This window comes from Thamnophis sirtalis, unplaced genomic scaffold, assembly GCF_051295495.1.
Source record: "Thamnophis sirtalis isolate CommonGarterSnake01/CBP01778 unplaced genomic scaffold, rThaSir2_p1.2 scaffold_6, whole genome shotgun sequence".
NCBI classification, from domain to species: Eukaryota; Metazoa; Chordata; class Lepidosauria; order Squamata; family Natricidae; genus Thamnophis; species Thamnophis sirtalis.
This window is the reverse complement of record NW_028261386.1, coordinates 2,189,000-2,201,062: the sequence shown is the minus strand read 5'-3', so window position 1 is coordinate 2,201,062 and position 12,063 is coordinate 2,189,000. Positions and strand designations below refer to the sequence as shown.

The window sequence follows — 12,063 nt, the reverse complement described above, 5'->3', positions numbered from 1 at the left end:
TAAGGATAACTCCGCCTTGGACTCTGATTTGGAACGGTGAAAGAATGGTTGTAAGTCAAGGACCACCTGTATCTCAGCCATATCCGACACTGATCCTTGAAGTGTCAAGGGGCGAAAGAAACATCGGATTCAACACTACAAAAGGGCAAAGGTCATAGATAGGTTGTTTAAAATGTCTGCTAATGAGCTGTGTTCTTTTACATAAAATAGAATGAAATGGAATAGAAGTATGGGATAGAATAGACTAGAAGGATGGAGTGGAGTGGCATGGAATAGAAGAATGGAATAGAATAGTTGGAAGGGACCTTGGAGGTCTTCTAGTCCAACCCCCTGCTCAGGCAGGAAACCCTATATCATTTCTAGTTCCGTCTTAGCCATGAAAGCCGGCGGAATGTCCTGGGGCCAGTCACCAGGGGACAGTGAGTTCTAGTTCTGCCTTAGGCATGAAAGCCGACTGGCTGATCTTGTGGGCAATCGCTTTCTCTCTGCCCAACCCAATGTCCATTGTTTCTTTTCCTACCCCTCTGGTGCTTTGGAGAATAAGTTGACCCCCCCGCCTTCTTTGTGGCATCCCCTCAAATACTGGAAGACTGCTATCATGTCACCCCTAATTCTTCTTTTCTTTAGACTAGCCAAACCAGAATCCTGCAGCCATTTTTCATATGTTTTAGTCTCCAAGCCTTTGATCATCTTAATTGATCTTCTCTGAACTTTTTCTAAAGTCTCAACCTTTTTTCTTTTTTTCTTTTTGGTAGAATGGTGACCAAAATTGGTTGCAGTATTCCAGGTGTGGTCTCACTAATGTTTTATAAAGTGGTACTAATGCGTCACGTGATCTTGATTCTGTGCCTCTGTTCATACAGTCCAGGTGTCAGGTTTCCTAAAAATGCCCTAATTGATTCATGAGTCTCGAGCCAAGTTTCAATACAAAACTAGTCATTTCTTAGGAGCACCATTAAGGCAAGGCCTTTTCACAGTCAGATCTAAGCTTTGTTTGAGTTATAGTTGAACTTTACCCCTGTTTCTTCCCTCCCCTCAGTCTGTGTCATAAATCACATTCCCCAATGAGGTGCACCCCTCCCAAGCCTGCTGCAGTAATTCAACTTTAGCCCAAAGTATGCGTGGAATGCGCCTCCCCCCCACCTTTCCTCTCACTGGCAACGTTAGGAGTTGACACCAGGATTGTATTAGCTTTTTTGGCGGTGGCTGCAAACTCCTGTCTCAGATTCAAGTGATCGTCCCCCCTTTTTTATCACATGACCTGCCATGGTCATAAGTGTGAGAAATGGCCATAGATGGTCGTTTTTTTCCAGTGTCGGTGTAACGTTGAGCCTTCACTAAAAGAATGATTGTAAATCGAGGACTGCCTGTATCCATTTCTTTTCTTGTTTGGTTTATAATCCCGTGGTTTTCTTTTTGGATCCTCTGTGGAGATGTTAGATAAGCTGAAGGATCGCTGGCTGCACACGAGCTTGTGGGAGAAGCTTGAGTTGATTAAAACGGTCATTGTGGAACCCAAAGGAGGTGACAAAGCTGATTTCGATGAGCTGCTTCAAATATACTCCGATGCCATCAAGTCTAAAAACGGCAAAGGTATGTAAAAAAACGCAGGAACTGTAAGCCTTGGTAGGGATAAAGGTTGACTGGAGCAAGATTCCACCATATATACAGGTGATCTTCAACTTCAACAATCAAAGTTAGAACCGGAATTTCCGTTGCTAAGGAAAGTTGCACCCAATTTTACAACCTTTTCTGCCAGTGTTGTTGAGTGGATCACCATTATTGTTAAGTAAAGCACATGGGAGGTGAGGGGTGGTGATAAGATAAGATTATTGTCATTTTCTACTGTGAGCACACTGACACACATTAAAAAATGAAATTCTGTTGCCTGCTCTTAAAAGAAAGTACCGTATTTTTCGGAGTATAAGACACTCCTTCCCCCCTAAAAGAGCGTGGAAATGTTGACGGATCTTATACACCAAATATAGCCATTTTTTCCTCCCACCCCACCCACCTCATCTCATTTTTGTGAAAAATGGGCGAAAAACAAGGTGTCTTTTGCAAAAACAGGAGTGTTTTTGCCTTTCCCCCACTCCCTAGAAGCACTCTGCAGGCTTCAGCAGGGCTGGGGGAAGGGAAAATGTTCCCATTTTGGTGAAAAACGGGGGTGTTTTTGCAGAGTGATCCTGGGTGCCAGGGAGGACAAAAACTTTTTTTTCTTACTTACCTCTTTGAAATCTTGATGTATCTTATACACCGGTGCATTTTATAGTCCCAAAAATATGGTATATATCAACCCATACACATGCATAATGCACATATACACATGCTATAGGACTAGCACTAGCACTTCGACTTATACACCGCTTTACAGTGCTTTACAGCCCTCTCTAAGCGGTTTTACAGTCAGAATATGCCCCCCACCCCCAACAATCTGGGTCCTCAGTTTTCAGACCTCAGAAGGATGGAAGGTTGAGTCAATCTTGAGCCGGTCAGGATCGAACTGCTGAACAGCCAGCAGAAGTAGCTTGCAATACTGCATCCTAACCACTGTGCCACCATATACATATATACATACATGCATACATACATACATACACAGAAACACATATACATTGCATTGTTATGCAATGTTATATTGCATTGTTATATTCGTTATATTATATTAAGATTTCTACACCCATACATATATATATATACATACATACATCTCTATCTCTATCTACCTGTCTACCTATCTATCTACCTGTCTAGTCAAAATAACATTCTTTTCTCTGAGAGACAAGGACACCTTGCCCTGCAGCTGGGATGGGGTGATTGGGTGCCATCTCCAGTTTTTGGATGGTGTCTGATTGGATCATGTGATGGACATGTGGGTCAGGGGTGGGTTCCGGCAGTCACTTCCAGCGGTTCGTACATGCGCACTTCATGCGTGGTGCATGCGCAATGCAATAAAAAATGCTCTGCGCATTCGTAGGAGCAAAAAACAAGATGGCGGCACCTATGGCACCACCGGGAAAACTGGTTTGGGGGCATGGCAGGCCTGGGTCTCTGCAATTCAGGCCGCCAAACCACTACCAGTTCAGCCGAACTGGTAGGAACCCATCCCTGATGTGGTTGCTGGGCAGGGACCTGGACTTCCTGTTGGGTGGGGAAAACCTGGAAATTTTCAGATTCGGGTTCTCCCAGATGTGCCAATATGTCATCCTTAATAAAGTGGAACTTTCAGGAAACTCAAATCTTGGAGTCTTCTTTCGTTGGGGTTGCTACTTGGAACCTCTGACACTACCCTTCTTAAGTGTGAATGGCCATATGTCACTTTTTTCACTGCCGTTGTAACTTCAAACGGTCGCTAAATGAGTGGTCATAAATCAAGGGCTACTTGGATGATGTTAGATGGTTGCCTTCTTTTGCTTCAGATGGAGCGCTGCTTATTGCTGTGTGCAGAGGCAAAGTCAGCGAAGGCCTGGATTTCTCCGATGACAACGCCCGGGCGGTTCTCACCATTGGAATTCCATTTCCAAACTTGAAGGACCTTCAGGTAGGAGATGCTTAAAGTCACTGGAGGTGTACAGACAGTCCTCAACTTACAACCACAATGGGGCTCAAAATGTACGTTGTTAAGTGTGTTGTGTCCTGGCAGCAGAGCTGGCAGCAGATTCGGACAGTGAGGAGGTTGGGGAGGAAGATGGGCCAGTCTTGGAGTCTGGGGAAGGTTCTAATGAGGGCTCTGTGTCGGGGGCAAGGGCCGTCTGACAGTTATCAGCTGCCTTCGGAATCAGACAGCAGTGAGGCAGAGAAACAGCTGGAGCCAGTATGCGCATGCACAGAGTTGCCAGAGGAAAGGAACAGCTAAAAAACAGGGGCCGACTTGGACGGTGAATGGCCCCTCCCAGAGGACATAAAAGAGGAGCAAAAGGGGAGTGGAGTTTGCAGGAGACCATTAGTTCGCTTAATTGGTTCGTGACTCTCCGAGGCTCCTTGCCAAGTTTTGCAGATCTCAGCCTGGCAGCTCTCCAAGCCAGGTAAGGTCTGTGACTGTAAATCCTCCTTTGAAAGACTTTGCTGGATGTGAAGGAGCAGAATTCACAATCAATTAATAAAAGGGGTTTTTGTTGGGACAAGCAGTTTGCTTCATGCTCTTGGGAAGCCTCAGTCAGAACAGCTGGCTGAGGAACTCTGGGAGTTGAAATTCACAAGTCTTAAAGTGGCCAATGTTGGAGACCCCTGCTTTGGGGAATAGGTTGACCCCCTCTTCTCTATGACAGCTCCTTAGATATTGGCATGCTATTATATCATCCCTAGTCCTTCTTTTCATTAGATTAGACATACCCAATTCCTGCAACCATTCTTCATATGTTTTGGCCTCCAGTCTCCTAATCCTCTTCATTGCTCTTCTCTGCACTCTTTCCAGAGTCTCAAATATATTATGTTTGCTCAGGGATCTTAGGCAGTCAAAGAGACCTTTCAAAGAATAAGAGAATTGGAAGGGACCTTGGAGGTCTTCTAGTCTAGCCCCCTGCTCAGGCAAGAAACCCTATACCATTTCAGACAAATGGCTATCCAACATCTTCTTAAAGACTTCCAGTGTTGGGGCATTCACAACTTCTGGAGGCAACTTCTGTTCCACTGATTAATTGTTCTCACTGTCAGGAAATTCCTTCTCAGTTCTAAGTTGCTTCTCTCCTTGATTAGTTTCCACCCATTGCTTCTTGTCCTGCCTTCAGGTGCCTTGGAGAATAGTTTGACTCCCTCTTCTTTGTGGCAACCCCTGAGATATTGGAAGACTGCTATCACGTCTCCCCTAGTCCTTCTCTTCATTAAACTAGACATACCCAGTTCCTGCAACCATTCTTTGTATGTTTTAGCCTCCAGTCCCCTAATCATCTTTGTTTCTCTTCTTCCCACTCTTTTTAGAGTCTCCACATCTTTTTTTGCATCGTGGCAAAAGGCCTAGCCCCGATCACTAACTCCTCCTAGCCTTTGCCGGGATCTATAAAGACCTTTTCTCCTAAAGAGACTCCTTGGAGAGCCCCTTTCGATAAAATATTCATGCAAGGAAGAAACTTCTCCTTTTTCCTTGGCGAAATTCCTTTTCGGATTCCAGTGGAAGGAGAGGAAACTCCAAACTGGTGTGTGTCTCGGAGTGTGTGTGTGTGTTTCCCTGTGTTCAGCTTGTCCTTAACAAGTAGCACTGACCTTTAAGTTTTTACTTCACTGTCAAAGTATGTTGAAGGCTTGAAAAAACGAAGCTATCACCAGGGGGCTTGGAAGGGCGGCTGACACTTACCACTTCACCTTAGACGCTGCTCCAGATGCACATTGTTGCTCCAGGGGACGCCGTTTTATTTTTATTTATTTATTTCTCCTCCTCCTCCTCCACTTCTGGTTCAGCGGAAGTAAATTGGCTCTGCAGAGGAGAGGTTGGCTTGCATCTGATTTTAATCAAGGGGCTTCTTTGCAGCCCTCCAAAGTGTCCCAGGTGCTGGGTGAGGAGTGGTTGGGAACTGATGAGAGGTTGGGATGCGCCGCTGTGGGTTACAACTTCGGTTGCGGAGGCCTCTGGGTGCCGTGGCTTGAGAAACCTGGAAAGGGCTCCCCTGCTTGGAATGTTCCTGTATCTCTGCCACTTGGATGAAGGGTGCAGGAGGAGGGGAATTGAGCCTTTAAGGGGTGTGATAGATAGATGGATAGGATAGGATATAGGAAAGGAGAGAGAAAGAGAGCGAGCGAGAGAGAGAGTAGATATATATATATAGAGAGAGAGATGATAGATAGATAGATGATAGATAGATAGATAGATAGATAGATAGATAGATAGATAGATAGATGAGAGAGATAAGAGAAAGAGATAGATGAGATTGATGGATGGATAGATAGATAGATAGATAGATAGATAGATAGATAGATAGATAGATAGATAGATAGATAGATAGATAGATGATAGAAGAAAGAGAAACTTAGTTGAGATAGAGAAAGAGATAAGGGAAAGAGAGACAGACAGACAGACAGACAGATAGATAGATAGATAGATAGATATTGTAGATAGATATGATAGACAGATAGATAAGAGAGAGAGATACTGTAGATAGATATGATATATATTTGTTGTATTTGTGCTGATAAATAAATAAAGGGAGACTAGTATAGATCTATTTCAAGCTATTTAGCTCTCATCAGCTAGCCATACCCTTACTGGGATTTGAACCTGGGCTATATTACATATTAGGCAGACATCTTAGCCATTGGGCCACAGGCTCTTATCCGTTATCAGCCAAGCCAAGGTGAAAGATATCTATTAGATTTTATAACCCCCGGTATGCCCAAATATGGGAGGAAGATCACTACTTCCATTCTCTGTCCTTCGGCTCGTCACAAGAGACCATCCAGGCAGAAACCCAATATTTTTACTGTTGCCTTTTTGTTACATTTGTTGTATTTGTGCTGATAAATAAATAAAGGGAGACTAGTATAGATCTCTGCCTAATATGTAATATAGCCCAGGTTCGGACAGTGCTGGCTCTTTGACTTTGAAACATAGATGAGCACCGCCCCCTAGAGTCAGGAATGACTAGCACATATGTGCAAGGGGAACCTTTACCTTATAGTTGTACTGTTGTTGGGGGGGGGGTGTTTTTAAACTATATTCTCCTAAGCATTTCTACACCTCAATTTTGCTTTTTGGATAGTTTTCCTGAAAGTTGAGTTGGTTGTGTTTACCTACTGTCAGCTTCTGCTTTGCTGCTGCTTCAGCTGCCATGGAACGGGAAGGGGGGGGGCGTGTATGTGGGAGGGTTTTTAATTGATGTGCTGGAGGACTGCTGAAGGAATGTTCTAGGATGTTCCAGTCGTTGGGGTTTACGCATGCGTACGTGTTTCCCGCCTGCATCAACGGCCTTCACATTCCATCTTGGCCTGTCTTTTTGAAGTTATCTCACACCTGACATTTGAAGGACTTATGATTGGACTGGAGCTTTGATCCTAAGGGGGGGGAACGGGCTTTGCTATATATCAATTGCTTTCGCGCCATATTATTCAGATCTTGCTTCACTACTGCTCGCTTACCATTTATAATTAGTAAAAGTACTTTGGATTTCCAACCCATGGAGTCTCTTGGTCTTCTTTCCTAATTATGGAATGGAGTGGGGCGTGACAAGAAGCAAGATCTGAATAATATCCCTTTCCAGGAGATTTACGTCTACCGAGAAGGGACATAATGTCTTCTCCGACCAGAGAGGAGGAAGGCGCCGCTGGAGGGACGGATCCCAGTGAACTGGGACCTCCCGACCTTTCGTTACACCAGCCCAGCCCGTCTGACCGACCTCTGCACGAAGATTTATTTCAACTGCAAATTTCCAGTCAGCCTGAGCCTTCCCCCCTACCCCGTTGGTCAACTTCAGTGGGGCAAAGAGAAATAGAGACAAGCTGGAATGCTGGACTCACCCAGAGACCACCTCACCAAACTTCGCTGGAGCCAGGTGCCGTGAGAAAACCTCAGGCGGGTGAGTTCCCTGACTATTGGAGCCAAAGAGGCGATGAAGCAGAATGGAGAAGTTATCAGCACCAGGGCCCCGTGAGAAAACCCCAGCGGAGTGAGTTACCTGATTATTGGGGTCAAACATTTTTGGAGGACAGGAGGGGGGAGGAGGAAAGAGACTGGAGAAGTTGGCAACGTCACCCACGCCAGGATTCTCCCCCACCCACCCCTCGGCCTGTATCACCCCCTGCGGCTAGAGGTTTTGCTGATCAAAGGGGACCTCCGCCCCAGGCTCCCCCTCGAAGACATCGGATGGCTAAAATCCCTCCCTTGCCTGTGCGTTTTAATGGTACTTCAGCCAACCTTCCCTCCTTTCTTATGCAAGTCTTTAATTACATGGAGATTTATGGCCGGGACTTTGAATCTGACACTTTAAGGGTCAGAATGGTTCTTTTATCTTTGGATGGTGAAGCGGCTACGTGGTCGACTGCTTTGCATATGTCTGGTTCTCCTCTCTTGGGGAATTTCAACCGTTTTATGGCGGCTTTCCGCCAACGTTTTGATGACCCGTTAACTGAGAAGCGGAACAAATTAAAGTTTTTAACCTTCGACCAAGACGATAGACCGGTCGCCCAATACATCCAGGAATTTCAATGTCTGTCTCAGTACATGAGAGGCTGGGGGGAGGATGCGCTTCTGGACAGATTTGCTGAAGGTTTAAACGCTGACATTTATCAACAATGTGTCAATCGTAACCTGCCGAGACGTTTAATCACTTGGTTTGAGCATGCTGCTGACGCTGAGCTTGACTTAATTCGTCTGCGTTATGCCACTGAAGAAAGAAGGAAGCGGAAGGAAAGGGCTGCCAAGTCCCTCCCCCCTCCTACTACTCAAGCGCTTTCCAAACGCCGAGGCGACACGAGAGAGCCCCCTTCTGGCTCCTCCAGACCTTTAACATGTTTTCGCTGTGGCAAGCTTGGGCATACCGCCCCCCTCTGTCGGGCGAAATCACCCCTCTCTGCCCAACCCCCTCCCAGACGTGAGGAGAAACCTGCAAGAGGCTCTGAAAAGAAAAAGAGGGAAACGGCTTTCGTTGGAGAAACCAACCCCCCTCCTCTTGCCCAACCATTGAAGGATGACGCGGATGCTAACTCCTCTTCTTCTGATGACTCGGATGACGACACTTCACCTCACTGGGTGAGTTCAAACAAGGGGCCCCTTCTACTCCCTATTGAATTAAAAGTTCCTCCTGAGGGAACACCTGCCACCCTCCTAGCATTACTGGATTCCGGCTGTTCCCGGTCCATGATCAACCCAGCCATGGTTGAGAAATTAGGCCTCAAATTGCGCACTTTGAAAATCCCTATTGTTTTTTGCCAGATAGACGGATCGGTTGCGGGGGGGGGGGGGCGCCCATTTTTTTACTGAGCCTTTGGAAATGAAAATGGGTACCCACACTGAATTAATCTCTTTTGTGGTCGCACCTGGCATGGACAGACCACTTATTTTGGGCATCCCGTGGCTCCGGAAATGGAACCCTCACATAAATTGGCGGACAGGCCGCTTGCGTATTCGCTCCAAAGTCCCTCCAGTGGGGGAGGGCTCTCCAAACCGACCTGACGTCACTAATGTTCCTGAAGTAGCCGCTAGGGGGCAGGAGAGGATTGCAGGAGAGGAGAAAATTCCGAAAGAATATTTGGATCTTAAGGAAGTCTTCAGCGAGCAATCTTCGGACATTCTGCCCCCCCACAGGCCTACTGATTGCTCCATTGACATTTTGCCCGGGGTCAAACTCCCAAAACCCCGCATTTACTCCATGTCACCCAGGGAAATGGAGGAGATGCGTTCTTTCATTGACAAAAATTTGAAACGTGGTTTCATTGAACCGGCCCGACCCAAGGTGGCGGCCCCTGTGCTATTTCGTGAGAAGAAGGATGGGTCTCTTCGTTTATGTTGTGACTTTAGGAACCTTAACGCCATCTGTTCTCAAAACCTCTACCCACTACCCTTGATGAAGGACTTGTTGGCGCAACTGGGGAAGGGTCGCATCTTCACAAAATTGGATCTGCGAGAAGCTTACTATAGGGTTCGCATTAAGGAGGGGGACGAATGGAAGACCGCCTTTAACTGTCCTCTTGGTTGTTTCCAGTTCCGGGTTATGCCTTTTGGCCTACAGGGGGCTCCTGCTGTATTCATGCAATTTATTAATGAGATCCTGCACGATCATCTCTATAAGGGCGTTATCGTATATCTGGACGATATCCTCATTTATACCCGCTCTTACGACCACCACGTCAATCTGGTGCGCACTGTTTTGAAAAAACTCCGTGCTGCCAACCTGTATGCCAAATTGTCTAAGTGTGAGTTTCACCAAACTACTATTGACTATCTGGGCTACCGTATCTCCCCTCATGGCGTTGAAATGGACCCTGAGAAAGTAAAGGCGGTCACTGAATGGGACGCTCCCAAAACTCGTAAACAACTGCAACAATTTTTGGGTTTCGCTAATTTCTACCGTCAATTTATTCCCTCTTTTGCCGACGTTGCTCTCCCTATTACTAATTTGCTCAAAACTAAAGGCGAACCAAAGCCTAAACCCAGTAAGCCTTTGGACTGGACCATGGAATGCCAGGCGGCGTTCGAAAAGCTTAAACGCCTTTTTGCCGCTGAACCAGTTCTTAAACATCCTGATCTCAACCAACCGTTCGTTGTCCAGGCTGATGCCAGTGATGTCGCAGTTGGGGCAGTTCTGCTACAAGCCAATGACCAAGGTACCTTACAGCCTTGCGCGTACACCTCACGTAAACTCACTGACACGGAACGGCGCTGGGCGGTCTGTGAGAAAGAGGCTTTTGCAGTCCGTTGGGCCCTCGCCACTTGGCGCCATTTCCTTGAAGGCTCTAAACACCCTTTTGAGGTGTGGACTGACCACAAGAATTTGGAGGCGTTGCGCACGCCTCGCCGTCTCTCCCCAAAGCAGATGCGTTGGGCCCAATATTTTAACCGTTTCAATTTCACGCTAAAGTATATCCCGGGCGGAAAGAACTTCATGGCCGATGCTTTGTCCCGGTTACCTCAGTATAATTGTTCCAAGCTGAGTATCGTCCAACCGCTCTTGGCAGCTCCGGTGCTCACACGTCACCAGACCAAGGCTCAAAAGGACGTGCCTCACGATCTGCTTTCTGACCTCAAAGCGGCTCTTCCCCAAGACGACTGGTTCCTGAACCATCGGGACGAGTGCACCATGAGGGACGATCTACCGTGGATTGGGGCTAAATTATACATCCCCGCTTCCCTACGTCTTGTGGTCCTTCGTCGCGCTCATGACTCCAGGATGGCGGGTCATTTTGGGTTCGTAAAAACTTTGCACCTCGTGAAGAGACAATTCTGGTGGCCCTCTTTAAAAAAGGACATTGAACTTTATGTATCCAGCTGCCCGGTTTGCGCTACCGCCAAAAAGCCTCCGGGGAAACCACACGGACTTCTGCAGTCCGTCGCCCGCCCCATTGCCCCGTGGAAGGAGATTTCTATGGACTTTATTGTGGACCTTCCCGAGAGCCAGGGGCACATGGTTATCTGGGTAGTTACTGATTTGTTCTCCAAGCAGGTTCATTTCGTGCCGTGCCACAAGATTCCTTCCGCCAAGGCGTTGGCTAAGCTCTTCCTTTCCCACATATATCGCTTGCATGGGGTCCCCGACCGTATTATCTCCGATCGTGGGGTCCAATTCACATCCAAGTTTTGGAAGGAGTTCCTCGCACGTATTGGCTCCGCCCAGGGCCTTAGCTCCGCCTACCATCCTCAGACTAATGGCGGCTGTGAACGTACTAATTCCGTCCTTGAACAATATTTACGTTGTTTCATCAATTATCAACAGGACGATTGGGTGGACTTGTTACCACACGCTGAAGTGGCCTATAACAATTCGGTTCACTCCAGCACTGGTTTCACCCCTTTCCGGGTCGTTTACGGCCAGGATTTTGTTCCTATCCCAGAACTGCCAACGGCCCAGCCTCAGGTTCCTTCCGTTGCAGACTGGAGTGAACGTCTCAGTCGCCTTTGGCCCCTCACTCTTTCCACCTTGGACGCCGCCCACAAGGCTCATAAGAAGCAGGCTGATAAGAAACGCTCTCAGCCTTATGAGTACCACGTTGGTGATTTAGTGTATTTGTCCACGAAATTCTTGCATACCACACAAAAGTCAAAGAAATTGGGTCCCAAGTATGTTGGCCCTTTCCCAATTTTGAAAGTTATCAATCCTGTTTCTGTTCGTTTGCAATTGCCCAAACATCTTAACCGGATCCATCCGGTATTCCATATCAACCTCATCAAGCCAGTTCGGGTGTCTGACCTACGGCCCGCAGATGACCCTCCACCTGCTCCGTTGCTTATTGATGGGGAACATCATTTTGAGGTCCGGGACATTCTGGATTCCCGAAGGCACCGTAATCGCATCCAATACCTTGTGGCTTGGAAACATTTTCCCCCCTCCCACACGGAATGGGTTGATAAGTCCCACGTTCGTGCTCCCCGCTTACTCCAGAAATTTTATGCTGCTTATCCCGACAAGCCTTGACTTTTCTCCT

The 12,063-nt window shown here is 47.0% G+C and overlaps 1 protein-coding gene across 1 annotated transcript in view; it reads left to right on the top strand.

The window, feature by feature from the left end:
* Nucleotides 1-12,063, top strand: part of BRIP1 (BRCA1 interacting DNA helicase 1) — a 123,866-nt gene that overhangs the window by 75,949 nt on the left and 35,854 nt on the right. Inside the window, exons 14-15 of the mRNA XM_087717098.1 lie at nucleotides 1,434-1,593; nucleotides 3,420-3,541. Of these exons, the coding sequence (XP_087573224.1) occupies nucleotides 1,434-1,593; nucleotides 3,420-3,541 (282 nt within the window). The remainder of the gene's footprint in view (nucleotides 1-1,433; nucleotides 1,594-3,419; nucleotides 3,542-12,063) is intronic.